The following is a 21,010-nucleotide window of genomic DNA, read 5'->3' as shown; positions in this document are numbered from 1 at the left end:
CATTTTATTAGTAATCGAAAATCAAAAATATTAATTCGTTTAACATTTTTACAAATCGTAAAGCATATAACTCGTCGACAAGCATAATGACACATTATTAACACGTTAATACTCAAAATGAATCTTACGCAATGAGAATGCCGCAAAAGGCATATTTAGAGCAAAAACGACTAAAATATACGCAAGACGAGAAAATGTTACGATAAATGCAAAAATGCAATATACGAACTAAAAACGATAAAACTATGCGAAAATAATAATAAAATGCTAATGAAATGAACTAAAATCCTAAGCTAAGAGCGACATAAATGTCGCTCATCAAACTCCCCCAAGCTAACCCTTTGCTTGTCCTCAAGCAAAGCTAGAATGAGAAACGGGGAGGAGAATGAGCTTATTTATTCAGAATCAAAATTACAAAAATAAGAACTACAAGAAGGCACACTAACTCACTTTCGTAGGAATCACGGTTGCATTTAAGCGCATGCAACAAGCTCTTTGAACCCCACAATCGCTCATGAGGGCGAGTGGGATCTCGCAAGGGTTTCCAAAAAGAAACACCCATAACTCTTCCAAAAATTTGAATCAAGGCAAGGTCTAAAATGAAAAACAAACCAAGAAAAAGAAAGAAAAGAAAAGAAAAGAAAAAGAAAGATAGGAAAAGAAAATAGAAAAGAAAGAAAAATGAAAAATGAAACTACAAATCTCAAGATAAGGGCCTTTATTATGGAACGAGCACAAAAGAATGCTAATATTACTAACTAAATAGACGAATGCACGCTAACCAATGTCCTAAATCGAGTGAAAGATTCAAGTGCCAAGCAAAGAGAACTAAGGGCAAGCACTAATCAATCCCCCTTCAACTGAGCATACCACGTCAGATCTCTAGATCCTATCCACCCTTGAGAATAGCGTCGAAGGCTCCTGAGAAAACAAGATTAGGCTACCCGACATCTTAGCATGACAATCCCATTCCATAAACTTGACCAAATCCTCCCTCCACCGACAATGACTCAACTCAAAAGGGTCAAGAGGACTTTTTAGGGTGTAACGTAGGCTAGGGGCAAGGTGTGGACAAATTTGGGATTTGGTGCTCGTACCTAAAGTGAAGCGCAATGATAGAACTCAACTCAAGCAAATCGAACCAAAAACAAAATCATACCACTTATTTGGGTTACCCCCAAGCTTATTCAAAAACAATTCTAAACTACAACTCTTTTTGCACTTTTCTTGATTTGATTTTCTCTTTTTTTTGTGTTTAAAATGAAAAATTTTCTCATTGCCTTATTTTTCTCTATTTTTGGCTTTTTCAAAACTTTCATTTCTCATTTTTGCTTATGCATCACTTATTCACTATATACAACATATTTCCCAAACTTTGCCATTCATACCAACAACAATCATTCCTCAACTTTGCATAATCATTCATAACCATCAAGCATCATAACACAAAGCTTCACTATCACTTCTAAGGGTGAAAATAAAACAAAGGCTATTAGGCTTGTAATGTGCTCATAAGAAATGAAGGGGCAAGGCTCAAATGACTAGCAAGGGGGAAAATGCAAACAAAAATATATGAGAAAAATAGAAAATAAAGTCCTAATCTAAAAAAAAAATAGACACCGAAAGAAATGTCTCTATCGTCCCCTAAAGTAGTTCGGTCGCGGCCTCGGGAAGGAAATAGTCAAACTCGGGAGATAAGAAATTCAATGCTAAGGATCCTGATATTCCAGTAGGAACACACACAAGAGGGGGGGTGAATTGTAATTCGAACTTTGATAGAGTTGCTTTCGAAACACTACAACAAAAACACCTTTATAAGTCGCCCTTTTAGTGTCGCCTCAAATTAATGTGCGACACCAAAACATTTAGAGTCCCATTTTATTAAGTAGGCGACACGTAAAGTTGCTAGCAGATATTACAAAGAGACTATCGTGTCGCCTGTGATATAAAATGGGACTCTAAAACTTTTGGTGTCGCATATTATTAACAGGCGACACCTATTTCTTCTTAATTTTCATTTTAATATTTTCTTTTAAATTTAAATGAAATACTTTCAGTGTCACCTGCGTTTAAAATTGAGACTCTGAAAGTTTTGGTGTCGACAATTAATAACAGGCGACACCTATGTTTTTTTAACAAAAACAAAATGAAAACCTTTAGTGTCGCCTGAGATATAAAATGGGACTCTAAATGTTTTGATTTCGCACAACAAACAGGCGACACCTTTCCCTCAAATTTATTTCAATTTTTTTTTCTTAAAAGTTGACGAGGAAATTTTAATTTACGTCTGTTAATTAATACGAAATGATAAAACAAGCAGCGACACTATATTAAAATATAACGTACATTCCAGGGCTTAGTTTCCCTCATTTACACCAAAATAAAAATAAAAATATAACGTACATTACAATTAGAAAAAACAATTAAATAAACAAAAACTCAAAATTAAACCCGAAAATCTAATTAAAAAATAAAATATATAATATCTCTCCTTATTGTAAAAGAATAATTAAACAATGTAAAATTTATGGTCCAATAATACTTTTACACCTTCCAAATAATTTGGAGGAATAATCCCAAAGATTTCCGACCAAAAAATAACAAGTTTCCTATTCTACAGGAACACGACCTGCACGGCGCCACGGCTGCACTCAAAAACTTCCTATAGATTAGGAAACTACTCTCAACTCTAGGTTTCTTAGCAAGCTTCACCGATTTCCTCCCAAAACCTCTGGTAATCCCACCAATTTCTCAACTTCATCAGTCATCATCTCGAGCATGCAGTTAATCACACAGTTCATCACGCCCAATTCATCAGCACGCAGTTCATCACGCAATTTATCACGCCCAATTCATCATCGCCCAAATACAACAGAGGTAAGATATTTATTTGATTCCTGAATTGATGCGTAATTGAAGTATTAATCCTAGAAATCTTATTTATTTTTGTTTATGTTATTATTTTTGGTCAATTATCATATGATTCATATTCTAATTCGTGAATTGATGCTCAAATTATTGAATTCATATGATTTATATTCATCAAAAAATATCCAATTGATATGTGGGGAGGTTTACGGTAGTGAAGTTCTGGGAGGGGGAAGGGGCGTTTATGGGAGTGACTCTGTTGGTGACTTCAGGGACTAAGCCAGAAAACAATGTTGAAGGGGCCGAACTTTTTATCGTTTTTAAGTTTCATTCATAATTTTACTAGTATTAATTAGGGAAAACAGGAAATAGTTGTAAGACAATAAATAAATTTTAGGAATTACCCCCTTGTACTATTCAAAGGAAAGAAAAAAAAGCAGTTAGGACCCTCTAAAGTAAAGGAAAAACGAATGGAAATGAAGAAAAAGAATGGGAAAAAAAATGAAAATTTAGTAGATGCTGGGAAAAATTTATGTAAATAATTTATTATTAGTAAGCTTTTTATTTTATTTTATTAAGATCAATGTTTAATTTGGAATCAAGGGATGTATACATTGGATTTTTTAATTTGTTGAAAGGTGAATTGATGAGATTATATGAATACTTAGTAAAGGATTGTCCTAGTTGTAGGCTAATATTGTCAACACCGATTTCTAATTGATACCGGAGAGATAGTCTAATATTTGACATAAGGGCGATATTTTAGGCCTTGTGGACAATTTGGAGAGTGGCGTTTTATATGTTGTGATATTACAAGTGTTATTTCCAATTAAAAAGATTACAATGCATGATTTTTTTTGAGTTAGTACACGTGTATACATTGTTGAAATTAATATATATGACATATTCATTGGTTAGATATGGACAAAAGTTGGATTTCACATAAGCGTACTACCCCTGAGTTTCGTCAAGGGGTTGAGGAGTTCATTCGTATTGTACTTACACGTAAAAAGGAAGGAGAAAAAATATGTTGTCCTTGTAAGAGTTGTGGTAACATGCGTAAGGTGTCTACAGAAGATGAATTACGAGCTCATATTTTTTGGAATGGTTTTTCCAAAAATTATACTGATTGGATATGGCATGGTGAAGGGGAAACGGGTACTGAGAATCATAGCTACGAAGACCATGCAGAGGACTTAAATACTCACCATGATGATGAAAATGAGGTGCTTGATGAGGTGTTTGATGAGATGTTGCACGATACGGAGGATAATCTCACAGAGGGGCCACCTGATTACGAAAGTTTGTTGACTGACGCCGAGACACCTTTGTATCCAGGGTGCAGTAAGTACAATCGATTAACAGGTGTACTAGAATTATTTGAACTGAAAGCGGAAGCCGGGTGGACTGATTATCATTACTCAAAATTGATGGTAAAATTGAAAGATATGTTTCCCGAAGGTAACACGCTTCCGAGTTCTACTTATGCGACTAAGAAGATGTTGTGTCCGATGGGTTTGGATGCTGAGAAAATATATGCTTGCCCTAATGATTGCGTATTGTATCGAAAGGATTATAATGATTTGCATGAATGTCCAACTTGTGGGACATCGCGATATAAGGTGAAGAGCAACGGTGAAAACACCAATGAACCTGCTAAGGTAATGTGGTACCTACCCGTAGTGCCTAGGCTCAAACTCTTGTTCGCTAATGCTAAAGATGCAGAAAATTTGACATGGCATGCAGACGGGCGAAATAAAGATGGAATGCTTCGGCATGCTGCTGATTCCCTTCAATGGAAACATATTGATACTACTTTTCCGAATTTTAGTCGTGAAACAAGGAATTTAAGGCTAGGCTTATGTACAGATGGAATCAACCCATTTGGTAACATGAGTAGTCAGCATAGCACTTGGCCAGTTCTGTTGGTGAATTACAATTTACCACCTTGGTTGTGCATGAAGCGCAAATACATTATGTTGTTAATTTTGATATCTGGGCCTAAACAACTTGGAAATGACATAGATGTGTACTTGGCACCACTGATTGAGGATTTGAAGAAGTTGTGGGATGAAGGTGAGCGTGTGTATGATGAATATCGTAAGGAAACATTTATTTTGCGTGCTATGATCTTCTGCATAATTAATGACTTTCCTGCGTATGGGAATTTATCTGGCCATGTTGTCAAGGGATACAAAGCTTGTCCTATTTGTGAAGATGATACCAAAGTTGTTCAATTGAAGAGTAGCAAGAAGGTTGTATACCCATTTCAACGAGTATTTCTACCTCGCAATCACCCTTATCGTCGGCTTCGCAAGGCTTTTAATGGAGAACCAGAACATAGATCTCCTCCTAAGCCTCTTACTGGGAAACAAGTTTATGAACGTGTAAAGGACATCAATTGTGTTTTCGGCAAACCCTACAAGTCTCTTGTGACAAATAATGTTATAAATGGAGGTCTGCGTTTTGGATCTTGCCATATTGGGAACATCTTAGTGTAAGGCATTGTATTGATGTGATGCATGTTGAGAAAAATGTATTTGATAGTTTGATCGGAACGCTTCTGAACATGCCAGGGAAGACTAAAGATGGAGAGAAGGCTAGAAATGACATGGTCAAGATGGGAATACGCCTTGAATTGAAACCTATACAAAAGGGAAAGCGATATTACCTACCTCCAGCTTGTTATACTTTATCTAAGAAGGAGAAAAAAGTATTATGCGAGTCCTTACATAATGTGAAAGTTCCATCTGGATATTCGTCGAACATTCGAAACCTCGTGTCATTGAAAGATTTGAAATTAGTTGGATTGAAGTCTCATGATTGTCATACTTTAATGCAAGAGCTATTGTCGATTGCAATTAGGTCGATTTTACCCAAACAAGTACGACAAGCTATAATCAGACTTTGTTTGTTTTTCAAAGCTATATGTTCGCGGGTACTTGATCTTGGTAAATTAGACTCTTTGCAATCACAACTCATTGTCACATTGTGTCAACTTGAGATGTATTTTCCGCCCTCCTTTTTCGACATCATGGTGCATCTGGTTGTTCATTTGGCGAGAGAGGTCAAACTTTGTGGGCCGGTGTATTTAAGGTACATGTATCCGTTTAAGCGCAATATGGGTGATTTGAAAGGTTATGTGAGGAATCGATCTCATCCAGAAGGCAGCATAGTTGAGGGATATCTAACTGATGAGGTCCTTAGATATTGCATCGAGCATTTGGAAGAGTTAGAAACACTAGGACTTCCAAAGCCTCGTCACAATAAGGAGAGAGTACAAGGTATTGGTACAGTTGGTCGTAAAGTGCTAAACTTAAGTCGTGAAATAGTTGATCAAGCTTACCTCTACATCTTACAACAAGTTGATGAGGTGCAACCATATTTGGCAGACCATATGAATCTGATTAGGCAAGAATATCATGGCAGGGGTGAAAATTTTTTGAGAGACGAACACAATCGATCTTTCATCAGATGGTTCCAAGAGAAAGTGGATCGTGATTTAAAACAAACACCAAATGATGTTAGTGAAGACATTAGATGGTTAGCGTTTGGTCCAGATGCAAATGTTGTATCCTATGAAGCTTATGATATAAATGGATATTGTTTTAACACTAAGAGGAGGGATGCTAGTAGTACTACGCAGAATAGTGGTGTTTCTTTAGTGGCATCAGCTTTACATTTTTCTAGTGCCAAGGATAATAATCCACAGCATGCAAAGATGAACTATTATGGCATGATTGAGGATATCTTTGAACTTGATTTCGTCAGTTTAGGGTGCCTGTGTTTAAGTGCAACTGGGTGGATATAGGCAAAGGTGTGAACATAGATGACATGGGATACACGGTCGTGAATTTCAATAAACCGGGTCATTGTGATGAGCCATTCATCATGGCCTCTCAAGCAAAGCAAGTATTTTATATGATAGATCCGGTTGACACTTCAAAGTCAGTAGTTATTCAAGGAAAAAAGCATGGTGTTGCAGTTCCTGATCTTGTACCAAATGAAGATGAGTATGACCAAGTTGATGAAATCCCTGTTTTTTCTATGTTTCAAAACACACCCGTACAAGTAGACGATTCAACAGATCATCATTTGCGAGGTGATCACAATGAAGGTGTATGGGTTGTCCCAGATTCGACTACAAATAACTGAAAAAACTGAAAGTCGGTGAAGGGGATAAGGCTAAGGCTGCTGTAATTTTGGTTTGGTTATTTTGGTGCCGATTTTTTTATATTAAGTAGTTGCTTGTTTTTCTGTTCTATGCTAGTTGTTTTTGCGATACTTATCAATTACCAGCTAATATTTGTTTGATTGGTGTGATTGAATATTGAAGCTTAGTTTAAAATTTCTGTTTTAACTTAATTTGAATGTTACTTTTTTCATATCTGCATATGTGAAACATCCTGTTTTTACCATTTTAATTCCCTGCTCTGAGTTACCAGAAATTTCCTGTTTTATTGTTTCGTAGGGGATTTGATAGGTTGTGAGGCTGCACTGTTGTTTCTGTTGATGTTCTGGTGCAATGGTGTCTTCTGTTGTGTCTAGGGGATTTGATAGGTTGTAAGGCTGCACTGTTGTTTTTGTTTGGTGCAGTTGATGTTCTGGTTTGTTGTTTCAGATTCACGCAAGAACAGGAAATAAGAGAGAGGTAGTTGTAATATTTAGGAATAAAAACTTAAAGCTTGTTACAATTTAGAGACTTTCAAGAGGTCTCACTCTCCCACCAATTACTTCCAAGATGTTTTCCTTCTTCTCTCCCTTTCTCTTTTATAGACAAAATTCAAATATGAGACAAAAGCAATTAAAACTAATTGACAGAGACAAAATGCATTAGTGAGCCATAAGGCCGTTTCCACTAAGTGAGGTCATCCTGCCAATGTTGTTGCTGCTGTCTCCTTGTCTTGCACTTCTAACTTTATTTGGTGTAGTTGATGTTCTGGTTTGTTGTTTCAGATTCACGCAAGAACAGGAAATAAGAGAGAAAGGTAGTTGTAATATTTAGGAATAAAAACTTAAAGCTTGTTACAATTTACAATTTAGAGCTTGTTACAGTTGATGTTCTGGTTTGTTGTTTCAGATTCAATAGATGTTTGGTTTAGGATCTGAATTTTGTGACCTCGTTCTTGTGAAAGATACTACTGATATCTATGTGCTAATATTTCTTCTCTAACAATCTCTATAATGGTCAGGTTTGTTGGTATGGCTTCTGAAAATTACAATGGCTATCCTGCTAACAATGAGAATCCAAAAAAGTCAAGTCAAAAGACCACCAGAGGGCCTTCAACAGCCAAGTATATCATTGAAAAAGATGATGGACCATTTCCTCTACAATGGAATGAGCATAATTGTGCGATCGGAGAGTTCAAGAATAGATACATAGCCTACACCGGGTATATGGCACGTGCTAAGGTAAAGATCACCATTGCAGATTGGAGTCAGGTTGCAGAAGATACTAAGGAAAACTTGTGGATTGCTATTAAGGTAAATAATTTAAATGTAGATGTAAATTAATTCTAACAAATACAATTTTTTTTTTGTTAAAATGAATTCCTTAACAAATCAGTTAAAACAAACAGAAAATGTTCATGTGTGATGATGATAAGAAAGAAGCAGTACTTAAGGATTGCAACAAAAGGTGGAAAGAATTCAAAACAAGATTGACACGAGAATACTTCACAAGTGAAGAGAAAGAGAAAGATGCAGTGGAGGACCCGTTGTCAAAAAAAAGAAAAAAAAATGTAGTGGATGACCCACCATGGGATCTGTATGTGGGCATTGACGAGGATGATTGGAAAGAGTTTAAAAGACAACGTGAAAGTGATGAATTTAAGGTGACTTTTAGTTTTATATTTGTGAGATGCACTTTACTTTGTTTGATATGACGGAATGAAAATCCTTGATTTGTGGAAAGCATTGAATGAGTCATTAGGATTGAAATGCTTAGCTTTGATATGACGGTGCTGCATTAAAGGAGTTGTGTGACAAGTTAGGCTTCAGTTGCTAACTTAGGGGGAAAATATCAGCTAAGTAATATGCTGCATACTTGTTGCTTATTTTTGCTAAGTTTCAGAAACTTGTAGTAATGTTTTCGAATTTCCTTGCATGCTTTTTTTTGGGTTTAATGTAGAACCTTGCCATGAGATTGTGATATTGCTCAAGTGCTGATGAATTGGCTTTAGTATTCTTCATATTAATGTAGTCGTGCTAGTAATTTGTTTTGGGTTCTCAGTAAGAATGTTTTGGTATAAGATTCATAACTCATATTTAGCGCTGTACTTTGAATGCTTCTGGTAATTTTCAACATCCTGTGCTGCATGCCACATACTGCGTGTTTGTGGAGTACCAGAACAATACTTCAAAGTATATACGTTTTGATGGTTTAGTTTCAGATATAGTTAAGTCTCAGTACTGGCAAACAGGAATCCAATTAGGTGTTGCTGGGTTTATGTTTACTGCAGGAGCAGCGTTAATATAGTTTTTCAGTTATTTCCTTTTTAGATGAGGCCGTTTAAGGCTGGACGACATGTTGCTAGTATAGGGAAGATTCTGGTCTGATCCAGTTAGCTCCTGGCATAACCCGTAGCTCATGTCATTTGCATTTGCCCTGCATCTGTCCTGCAGAATCTGCAATGTCAAGTTAGCCTATCAGTTACAACTGACCACAGAACCACAAAAGCCCAACAACCAACAGAACACACCCAAACCTAACAGCTTAAATATAAGAAGGAGTTAAGCTCATTAGACACTCTGGCTGCAACTCGAAACTGAATTGCTTTAAACAAATCAACAGGCTGCTTACAATGATTGTTGTAAACCTTATCATTCCTATTAAGCCATATAGAGTACACTGTTTCAGCAAAGAAAGGCACTATCAGCTTCAGCCTTTTGCCCCCTTTCTTGCAGACCTTAGTGATCCAAGTTAACTCAGCTGAAAACCCCTCAGGAGCTCTATGAAACTGCAACAAAGACAAAACTTTCCCCCACACCTGAGCAGAAAACCCACAGCTAAGGTCCCGTTGTTTCATTGTTTCAGTTTTGGGTTTTCTTTATTCGCATGGCTGGTTCATCTTCCTTCCCTCCTTGAGTCCTTGGTCTAGATATTTCTCCTTCCAGAGCTCCCAACATGGCTTCTTCTCTTTTCTATGCTTTTAATGTGCCCCTTCTTCTTCTGCTATCTCTTTTGTGTAACTTTTTTTTATTTCAGTTTCGCCCCTTACCCCTCTATTTCTTTCTCTTCCTTCTGCAATCATGAATTAAAAATTATCAAAGGAGACAGATTTTTAAATCTATGGTTCAATAATCTTCGAGTATAGACATTTTTCTATTTATCACTCATATTATTGATTTTGGTGAATTAGCCAAATCTTTGAGTATTATTTTTTTTGGAGATTATGATTTTCTACCTGATTGAATTGTAAAGTAGATGTGGATTATCCTTTGAGTATCTGATTTGATAATCTGAGTATTTAACTTTTTGTTTCTCACTGATGTTTGAACTATTTCAATTTATGTTTCTTGCTATTCATTGCTTGGGTATAAGCTCAGGAGCTCACGAGCTTTTTTGCTTTATTTCATTAGTTTGGCTCTTGTATAGCTGGTGTACTTGGTTTATTTGTACTGTACCTAATTTCAGTACATTTCCTAATACGATGTTTATATATGTGTCGAGGAATTGGTTTTGGTAATGATTATCTCCATTAATAACCAGCAAAAAAAATGTATACCATGTTGATTCTAGCAAGTGATCATTGTTAATTTGTTCTCTGTGGGATGTGTCTTGTGAGTTGTGACTCTTGTCCAAGTGCGTGTGGTATATATTCAAGAGTTGAAACTAGAGTCTAAAAAATGCATCAGAGGATAAGAGTACCAGTTTTTAAAAAAGTTGAAACCAAAAACTAAACAGTTTTAATAAAACAGAAATCCAAAACTAAAACCAGTTTTCAGTTTTTTAAAAAATAAAAACTGAAAACATAAAATGGCACCGAACGGGCCCTAAAGAAGGGGTGTTCCACTGATTCAGAATGCATACCACACAATTAGCAGCTATCAGAGTAGTTAGCCAAGGAATAGAGGAAAGAAAAGCTAAAAATTGAACCATGTTCCATTGCTGTAAAAATCAGACTCCTACAGGACAAAACAAAATAAAAAAATAGACTCCTACAAACAAAACAAAAGCCGAGCAAAAACTGGCTCAACTAAGAAAAGAAAACCTAAGAACTACAAAGTCAACGCTGGTCAACTATGACCAGAATTGACACCTTAAAGCACTGCAGCACCAGAACTCTAACACTTCCCTTGCCTGCTTCACTGACCAGCCTGCAGAATTACCTTGAAAAAATAACATCAAGCTTGCTGAAACGACAAGAAATAGTATAGCATTAGAGGTCAACTCTGGTCCTAAAGAAAAGTAACAACAGACTTCAGCAACCAACACCACCCATTCAAACCAAGAACAACAAATTGAAACACAACTATAAATCTATAATAGCAGCACTATAACCCAACATTCCAAAACAAAAACTGCAGTAGACCAGCAAAAAAATTGTCTACTGTTGCTTGCATGTTTTTAAATTTTATATTTATTACTTTTTTGTATCGTGTAAGCCATGCGTCTTTTTGACCATCTTCTTTTACAGGCTATAAGTGCAAGAAATAGAGAAAACCAAGCTAGAAACGAGCACCCCCATCATTTGGGTAGTGGTGGATATGCAACAAGAGAAAATCAATACATCAAAGAGCAGATTAAACAGTCCCTTTTGTCAGGTTCATCATCTGAGAAACCCACATTGAGTCCGAGACCTCGTCATGAGAGCTGGATCGAGGGAAGAAAAGACAAGACGGGTAGGATCACAAACAAAAAGACTCAAGCGATAGTAGATTTGATAGTAAGTATCTCATTTCGTTTAATAAATAAATATAATGTATTTTTTCAATAAGGATTTAATTATGCATTATTAATCATTTGATTTTCTTACTTTGAAATAGTATGAACTGATGGAAAAAGAAAAGTCAGGCGAGTTCAAATCTGTTAGAAGCCATGATATCTTGACTGAAGCGCTTGGGAATGCAGAGCATGGTGGACATGTTAGGGGAGTTGGAGGGAGAGCAACTATTACTTCAATTTTTAAAAGGAAGAAGCGAAGTTGTCAAAATGAAGGAGTATTTACATATGCGCAAGTAGAAACATTCTCGTTTTATCACAGAACAAGTAAGGGACCAAACAAGAGCTGAAATGAGAGTTGTTGCCCTTGACATACTCAAATCTTGCGGTGTAAAAGTTCTTACTGATGTTGAGGTGGATATGCCCCTACATAACCTTAGTAGTTGTCAGTCAGTCAATGTTATTGATCAGCTAGTTAGTACTGATAAGCCTAGTGATATTGATCAGCTAGTTAGTACTGATAAGCCGACTGATATTGATCAGCTAGTTAGTACTGATAAGCCGACTGATATTGATCAGATTGATCGTGCTGATCCTGACCCATTCACAAACACATCTAAGGTATTTACCCACTTTATTTATTATGCATAAATTGATATCGTAATTGTATTTATAATTGATCCCAAGCTTTGAAAAAATCTACCTACAAGACGAACTTCCTTGTGAGCTTATGGTCCTTGATGATAATCTTGGTTACCGAAATGTGGCAACAGGGATATTATGCCAAAGTCAACCAGGGGAGCTTATTCATAATGTCCAATTACTCGCAGATCATGTCAAAGTCACTATCGTTCACGTACTTGATGGAGAGGAACATACACCTCTACCTTTACCCTTTTTCGGACATGATGTACTAGGGGATCAAGTAGAAGGGAGTTGGGCTCAATGGCCTAAAAAACAAGTCAAATTGTCCAAAGAGGTAACTTTCAAACTTAATTTATAAACAGATCATAATACATATATGCTACACGCATAATGCATATATACTACACTCATAATTTGTTTAATTTTCTATTTTTTTCTTGAAACATTAGAAAGTCAACCAAGAACCTGCAAAGAATAAGATTGAAAAAAAGCACGAGGGTAATGACCTTGGGTCAGCAGTTAGATGTCGCGAGAAGGGGAATGATGATGAAGGAATCCCAATTTTTCTAGTTTCTAATGCCACCTACTTGGCGTTGCCCCAAAGTTGTAAGGAGTTGTACAACCTGTACAAAAATCTAGAGTGTGACTTCACTATTGATGTTGATTTTGAAGATGACGTATTTTTTATTCCCGCGCAAGAAAGTTTCACTGCTTATGTCGTTGGTGAAGATCTCAAGAATTTGTTTAACATGAGCTATCTAAGTACATCATGTGTGCATATTTGGATAAGGTAAATATATATATTTATAACTTTTTTAAACATCGGTATCCACGTATAGTAATAACTATTAATATACAATTGGTGTAGATTTTTGCACAACCATTGCAAGATGAACAAAACTCAGGGTGAGATCGGGTTTTTTGTCCGAAAAAGCTTTCTATGGTAATACGTCGATCTGCGACGGTTACAAGCTATTTGACTCATTCAATATCCAAGCAAAGTAAGAAGCAATTTATACTCATCCCCTTCCATCAAAAGTAAGTGTTCTAAGTTGTTATTATGCTCAATATCGTAAATCTAAATTTTTTCTTTTGCAAAATATCATTTGAAAATACATATTTTTTTTGTGAAGATCTCATTGGATGTTGATACTACTTTGCCTTCAAAGAGGAGAAGCTTTCTTGTTCGCTTCAGCAGGAGTTGGATTAGATAGCGTGCTAGTAAAAGAACATATATCTATGTAAGTTTTACATTAGAATAAACTTCTCTGTTCTCTTTCTTAAACTGGTTTTACTACTGTCAAAGTCCTGTCATTTTACTGCTGTTTTTATGTTGGCTATAATCTGAATGTTAGCTGTGTTGTCCGGCCTGTGGGATAACTGTTGAAACAAAACCAGCATCGCAATAACCTTTACACCAGCATCACACCAGCATCACACCAGCACTATAAACAAAACCAGAAATGCTTTACTATAACTGCACTATAAGTCTATAATCTTTACAGCATACTTGCCGAATCAGGGTTTTAGGAAATTTACACATTGGTTTTGTGAGTTATGATTGATGTTTGGCTGTTTGTTAGAATGGCTAATCATGTCATGAAGAAATTTCTTCTGATTAAGTGAGAACACAAGGTAATGGTTTCCATTGGATAATCACTTTGTGTCTTGTTCTTCTATATTGGTTTCAGAGTGTATTTGAGTAAAGGAGAACGACCCACATTTTCCTGAACACAGCTGAATTAGGTTATGGTAGATATTCTTTCGTCTGCCTGTACCCATAACACAAAGGAAAACACAAATTTACATTTAGAACTTGCAGTACCTGCCAAAATCAGTTCAATCTCAATGCAGACCATCAGATGCTTTTGTTATTGTGAGGAAAGTGATGATTTGTGAGCCTCAAGACGCTTTTTAAACCAAAGAACAGTATGCTGCACAATATTTCAAGGCTGTAATAAGGTTGTAACTTAATAATGAAAACTGGTATTAATGTATATGACACTAACAATGTTATCTGGACAATATGAAAAATGCATTGGATCAATTAGTTGGTCTGGAATCGGTTTACTATGCCCAAGCATAGATTCATAGTTTGGCTTGTTATGCTTGGGAGGTTGCAGCTTGAATGTGGCTGATGTCCTTTAATTTACTTAATTGTTATGCTTTGGCAGTGACTAGGCTTGAAATGCAATAGGCTTGAAATGCTTTGGCATTGACTAGGATACTATACCTTTCTTTGAGTAGATAACGCAACCCAGGTTCCCAACTTTGTAATGCTCTGCTGGCCCCTAAACGGATTTCATCAACTTGGCCTGTTTCAGACCCCAACCATATTAATAATTTATCTTTTCACCTTACACAAAAAAGTTTCAGAAAATATAAATTTCAAATGTGTGCCTCTACGTTTCAATAGTCACGTCTGTTCAGATACAGCTACCCCAGTTCAGATAAACATACATAACACTTTACCAGGAGAAAATAACGAAGTGGTGTAAATGGAGCTGTCCTTTAATTATGCATGTATCTAATTTATCTGTTTAGTTTCAAGAGTCTTCAAATGACTGATACATGCCACGCAAGTGATTAACCGTGTTTCAAGTGTCTTCAACTAATAATACTTGGAACAAAAATTTTCATGTTTAGGAGTTATCGGACTTGGCAAGCCAACAACAAAGGATCTCGAAAGTGTCTGAGATGGAAAGAAATTATAGTAAGATTTAATTAGTTTGATTATTATTTTTATCGTCATTTATTCATATATATGTTATTCTTTAATTTAATGTGTATTATATTTGTATATTAGTGTTCTCGTGAACCGGAAATGCTTGAATGTGGCTATTACGTCATGAAGTACATGCATCAAATAGTTTTACTTGGATTACAAAGTATTAGTAATGTGGAAGAGGTACGTGTACATTTATTTTTGTTATTATTTTATCTCAGCGGTTACTATACATGCGCTAGCTTTTATCCAAACTTTACTAATTAATACATTATTTTGTTGAAGTACAAATATTTTCTTCAAACCCGTACACTCAAGAGGAGATCGATGATGTTCGAGAAAAATGGAGTAGATATTTTATTAGTAGTTGTTTGTAGTCATTTTCTAGTTTTCAGAGATAGAAATTAGGTTATTTTTTGGAATACAATTATTTGAACCAACTTTCTTGTTTGAATTAATACAAAAATATTTTCGCAATTCTGCAAATCTCAGCTCTATTTATTATTTTTTTTGAATTTAATACGTACGTAGAAATAATTTAAATTAGCGAGAACAAAATATAAAAATAAAAAAAACAATAAAAACATAATACACACTTTAGGTGTCGCCTCCTATAATTACATGCGACTCCTTATGGTCAATTAATATATTTTTTTTAAAAAAATAATACTTTCAGTGTCGCCTTTTGATATAATAGGCGACTCAAAATGGATAAAAAATTTTAAAAAATAATTCGGAAAATACTTTTCGTGTCTCCTGTAACATTAAGAGGCGACTCTAAAGGTAATTAGCTTAATAAAAATAATTGTGCAAAACATCTTTAGTGTCGCCTCTTAGTATATTAGGCGACTCGATTATTAACAAATTTAATAAAAAATTCCGAAAAATATGTTTTTGTGTCGCCTATAAACTTTAGAGGCGACTCGTATAATTACAAAATTAAAAAAATAATTTCGGAAATTAATTTCCGTGTCGCCTATAGAGATTAGAGGCGACATTAAAGGTTAATTAATTTTTTAAAATAATTAAAAAGTACCTTTCGTGTCGCCTCTTATTATAATAGGCGACTTGGAAAGATTAATTAATAAAATTAAGTTTTTTGAAAAATATATCTTCATTGTCGCCTCTTCCATAACAGGCGACACGTATAATAATATTCGTGTCGCCTCAAAGGCGACTCCAAAACACCAAAAAGTTTTAGAGTCCCTAGCTTCAGAGTCGCACCATAGGCGACACTAAAGGCAATTTAGAGGCGACACGAAAAGGTGTTTTCGTAGTAGTGAAACTAAGGAACAATAAAGGAACTGAGAGTAAGAAAGACTAAAATAATAATTGTGAGAACTTCTTGACACTAATCAAGAAGAGAATTTCTTTTGTTATGTCAATACCTCGATTACAATAACTCTCTAACACAAGTTCCTCTCGAACTCGTGTTCCTCACAGTAATCTACTCAGATTACAACTCTCTCTTCTTCACTTTCTCTTAGACTTAAACTCTAAGTCTTTATAGGATACCTCTATCCTCTCTAATACAAAAATACAATTCGTGTTTTGAGAACTCTTAATATTAATAAAGCTTTAGTATATATATGGAACTTAGGAACTCGGATTTTGCTAGGACACAAACTGTTTTAGAAAAGCTTTAACAAAACGATTTAGGAATGTAAGACTCTTAGAATGTTTGTGTAATTTTTACAATAAGATATTTGGCCTTTTATAGAGTTTTATCCCTAGGGTTAGTTCCCTTCAAAAACGTAACTGCCAACTACCAGAGTCTTAGGTTTCCACGTCCCTTAACTTGAGGATCAAGGGAGGACCACTTCTCCCTCAATATCCTCACTCAACAAACGTGGTTTAGACCAAATCAAATACTTAGTTTTTGCCAAAAATCGGTTCGCAGCTTTTACAGAATATTTGGAGAGATTTTAGGAGTATCAAAACTGTTTTTATTTAGAAAACAAAATCTAAAGGAAAATCTGATTTTTATTAAAAGCAAAGAATTATTTATTTAATTAAATAATTTCCTTAAAACTCAGTAGACAGATAATTGATAAGTACACTAAAACACTCGTACGTTCCTTGAGTTCCTTATATATATCAAAAGCAGAATTAATACTTTACATAAAATTTTAAGTATAGTAAACTACCTAGACTTTTATATCTTCCTTTTGCGAGGCATTCAGCTCTGAAGCTTCACTTGTTCCTGCTCTGGAACATTGATGAGTTCCTCTCATGCTAACATAGGAACTCGTGGCTATGAGTCTGTAACTGTTCTTGTGGGTATGAAGAACTCTTGATATGTAAATGTGTTGCTCCTCTTGTGACTTCAAAACTCAAACTAACACTGCTTCCAGCTCGGGAACTCCAGTAGCTGTTCCAAGTGCATATCAGGAACTTCAACATCTGATTCAAGTTCCTATCTTAATAGGAACTTAGGCACTTACATGTCTAAAGTCATTAGCAACCACAATCAGGAAGTTTGCAATTCGGGATTTTCAAAGCCAGGAGGTTGTTCCACATAGACATCTTCTTCTGAGAAACCATTTAGAAAAGCACATTTAACATCCATTTGATAAAGTTTAAAACCCATAAAGGCAGCAAAAGCTATTAAAATTCTAATGGCATCTAATCTAGCAACAGGTGCAAATGTTTCTTCGAAGTAAATACCTTCCTGTTGGTTGTAACCTTTGACCACTAACCTTGCCTTGTTCCTTATGATTGTTGCATGTTCATCTTTCTTGTTCCGGAACACCCATTTCAGCCCTATCACTTTCTGGAGCTTTGGTTTGGGTTCCAAGTGCCACACTTTGTTTCTTTTGAATATATTCAATTCTTCTTGCATGGATATGATCCAGTCAGCAACCTCCAGAGCCTCAATGTGGTTTCTTGGCTCAAATATGGAGAGGAACGCGTGGAATGCACAGAAGTTCCTTAGCTGCGACCTTGTCTGAGTTCCTTTTCTAATGTCACTCATAATGAGTTCCATTGGATGAGACTTTTGATGTTTCCAAGGTCTAGGTTGAAACTGAGCTGCTGGTGTTGAGGCATTTTCGTCAGTTCCTTCTGTGACCTGAGTTCCTTGTTTGTCATTGGGGTTCCTCAGGTTCTGGAGTTGTTTTTGGATCTTCTTGGATCTCTTCGTGTTCCTCTTGTACATGAACTTCTTGATTTTGTTGAGCAGTTCCTTTGGCTGTGTGTCTGCTTGGTTGGAACTCCTCATCATTGTCTGCAGCACGAGATAAACCAATCTCGAAATATTCTTGTTCCTTCCAACTTTTCCAATTCCAACAATTTCTCCTTTCATGTTGTCTCCAAAGGTCACAGTTCCTCCATTGTAGGTTTCTAGTGAGAGGAATTTAGATTTGTCTCCAGTCATGTGTTTGGATCACCCGCTGTCGAGATACCACGAGCTGTTTCACTTCACTATAACCTGTAAAGAGATCAAAAGTTAGTTACAGGAACTCGGGTTTCCTCGAGTTCCTTTTCAACTACAATATCTGACTTCTTAACCCATTTTTGCTTTACATAATTTATGTTTCTTTGATCCCGTTCCTTCATCTTGGAACATTCAGTACTTACATGACTTCCACTTCCACATGAGAAACAGACACTTGGAAGATCCACATACTTTTTCTTATGACTAGTTTTATGATTTAAGCCTAAACCTTCTGTTCTCTTATATTGAGCATTCTCAATCCACTTGGGAGGAACTTTTGGTGGTTGTTTCTGGGCTCTGGCCATGGCTAGTTCCCTTTCTAGTTTCTCTTTATGTTCCTTTGTGGTAATCAGATCTTTGTTTAATCTTTCTAGGTCGACATTAAAAATACCCATGTTAATTTCCAGGGACTTTGTAGGGTCTAGACTTAGATTAAACATCTTGTATTGACTGAGTTCCACTTGTAGAAGGATGTTTTCATTTCTAGCTTTCTCGAACAATTCATTAATGGAGGTATTCCTATCTAGCAATTCAAAGAACCTACCCTGAACATCTGATCTAACATTATTTAGATAATTTATATGGTCTTTACTGAGTTCCAGTGCTCTATCACTTTGAGCTTTTAGTATACTTAGCTTTTTATAATCATCTAGACTTTCTAGCAATAGTTCAATCAGCTTTGACTTTGAAAGACATTGAAGAGTGGAGGGACTTACTTGTTCTGATGGAACTAGGTCAGTTCCATCTGTTCTTGCCATAAGACATAGATTTGCCGTTTCTTCATAGCCTTTTTGAAGTTTGGCTTGTTGAAGGTTGACCTGTTGTAGCGTTCCTTGACTTGTTCCTTTCCTTTACCTTTGGCTTTGTCATTTTCCCACATAGGGCATTCACGAATTTGATGATCAGTTTTTCCACATTTGAAACAGCCTTGCTCAGTCTTGGAACTGACAGTTTTCCTTGGAAAGTTCCTTCTTTTTTGGTAGCCTGGTTTGAAGTTCCTATAGAGCTTTCTCATCCTTCTAACCAGCATGGAAGCCTCTTCCTCATCTGGTTCAGATTCATCGAGTTCCTCAGCTTTTAGTGCAAGTCCTCGGTTTCTGGAGCTCTCAGGAACAGCACCCCCAAGATGCAGCTCATGAGTCATCAAGGAACCAGCAAGTTGTTCAATGTTGAACTTTGTAAAGTCCTTGGTCTCAAACAGTGCAGTGACCTTTGTTCTCCAACGATCATCTTTTGGCATACTCCTTAGTATCTTTCTTACCTGTTCATCAGTGGGAATGATTCTACCAAGAGAAACTAATTCATTTGTTATGTTAGTAAATCGAGTAAACATATCTTGAATAGTTTCTTTTGGAAGCATTTCAAATCTTTCATATTTGGACATTAAAAGATCAATTTTGGAACGCTTAACTTCATTAGTTCCTTCGTGGGTTACTTGTAGTAAATCCCAAATTTGTTTTGCATTCTTGCACCCCATGACCCTATTGTGTTCATGGGGTGCAAGTCCACAATGTAAGATTTTAACAGCCATAGAATTTATCTCATATTTTTCAAAATCTTCTTTGGCAAATTCAGACATTGGTTTAGGAACTACCTCATTATCTGCATTGGTTTTTGTTACCTCAAAATCTCCAACTTCTATCACACACCATACTTGGTAGTTTCCAGCTTTGATGAATATCTCCATTCTGTTCTTCCAGTAAGAGTAGAACTTTCCATTGAACATAGGTGGCCTTTGCGTGGAATAGCCTTCTTCCAGTTTCTCTTGTGAGTTCATACTATTAGGAACTTGACTCAAACAGGGTTTCCTGTGATTCTAGTGAGTACTGGCTCTGATACCAATTGACATTCCAGTAGGAACACACACAAGAGGGGGGGTGAATTGTAATTCGAACTTTGATGGAGTTTCTTTCGAAACTAAGGAACAATAAAGGAACTGAGAGTAAGAAAGACTAAAATAACAATTGTGAGAACTTCTTGACACTAATCAAGAAGAGAATTTCTTTTCTTATGGAAATACCTCGATTACAATAACTCTCTAACACAACTTCCTCTCTAACTCGTGTTCCTCACAGTAATCTACTCAGATTACAACTCTTCTTCACTTTATCTCACACTTAAACTCTAAGTCTTTACAGGATAACTCTATCCTCTCTAATACAAAAATACAATTCGTGTTTTGAGAACACTTAATATTAATAAAGCCTTAGTATATATATGGAACTTAGGAAGTCATATTTTGCTAGGACACAAACTATTTTAGAAAAGCTTTAACAAAACGGTTTAGGAATGTAAGACTCTTAGAATGTTTGTGTAATTTTTACAATAAGATATTTGGCCTTTTATAGAGTTTTATCCCTAGGGTTAGTTCCCTTAAAAAACGTAACTGCCAACTACCAGAGTCTTAGGTTTCCACGTCCCTTAACTTGAGGATCAAGGGAAGACCACTTCT

General features: G+C 35.9%; 2 protein-coding genes across 2 annotated transcripts; both read left to right on the top strand.

Moving 5' to 3' along the window:
- Positions 1 to 3,788: 3,788 nt before the first annotated feature.
- LOC110787848 (uncharacterized) lies at positions 3,789 to 5,369 on the top strand. The gene has a single exon (XM_021992489.2). The coding sequence runs from the start codon at positions 3,789 to 3,791 to the stop codon at positions 5,367 to 5,369; it is 1,581 nt and encodes a 526-aa protein (XP_021848181.2).
- A 3,037-nt stretch (positions 5,370 to 8,406) lies between these two features.
- On the top strand, positions 8,407 to 12,191 carry LOC130465721 (uncharacterized). The gene is made up of 2 exons (XM_056834582.1): positions 8,407 to 8,702; positions 11,508 to 12,191. The coding sequence occupies exons 1-2, from the start codon at positions 8,451 to 8,453 to the stop codon at positions 11,805 to 11,807; spliced, it is 552 nt and encodes a 183-aa protein (XP_056690560.1). The 5' UTR covers positions 8,407 to 8,450; the 3' UTR covers positions 11,808 to 12,191.
- The last annotated feature ends 8,819 nt before the right edge of the window (positions 12,192 to 21,010 follow it).

This window comes from Spinacia oleracea, chromosome 1 (assembly GCF_020520425.1).
Source record: "Spinacia oleracea cultivar Varoflay chromosome 1, BTI_SOV_V1, whole genome shotgun sequence".
In the NCBI taxonomy this organism is placed as follows: domain Eukaryota; kingdom Viridiplantae; phylum Streptophyta; class Magnoliopsida; order Caryophyllales; family Amaranthaceae; genus Spinacia; species Spinacia oleracea.
The sequence above is the reverse complement of the archived record's forward strand: the minus strand, read 5'-3'. Positions and strand labels throughout refer to the sequence as shown.

Coding starts and splice junctions, on each gene's coding strand:
- LOC110787848 (XM_021992489.2), top strand. CDS start 3,789: ATGGACAAAAGTTGGATTTCACATAAGCGTACTACCCCTGAGTTTCGT.
- LOC130465721 (XM_056834582.1), top strand. CDS start 8,451: ATGTTCATGTGTGATGATGATAAGAAAGAAGCAGTACTTAAGGATTGC. Junction 8,703..11,507: donor GTGAAAGTGATGAATTTAAG/GTGACTTTTAGT, acceptor CTTCTTTTACAG/GCTATAAGTGCAAGAAATAG.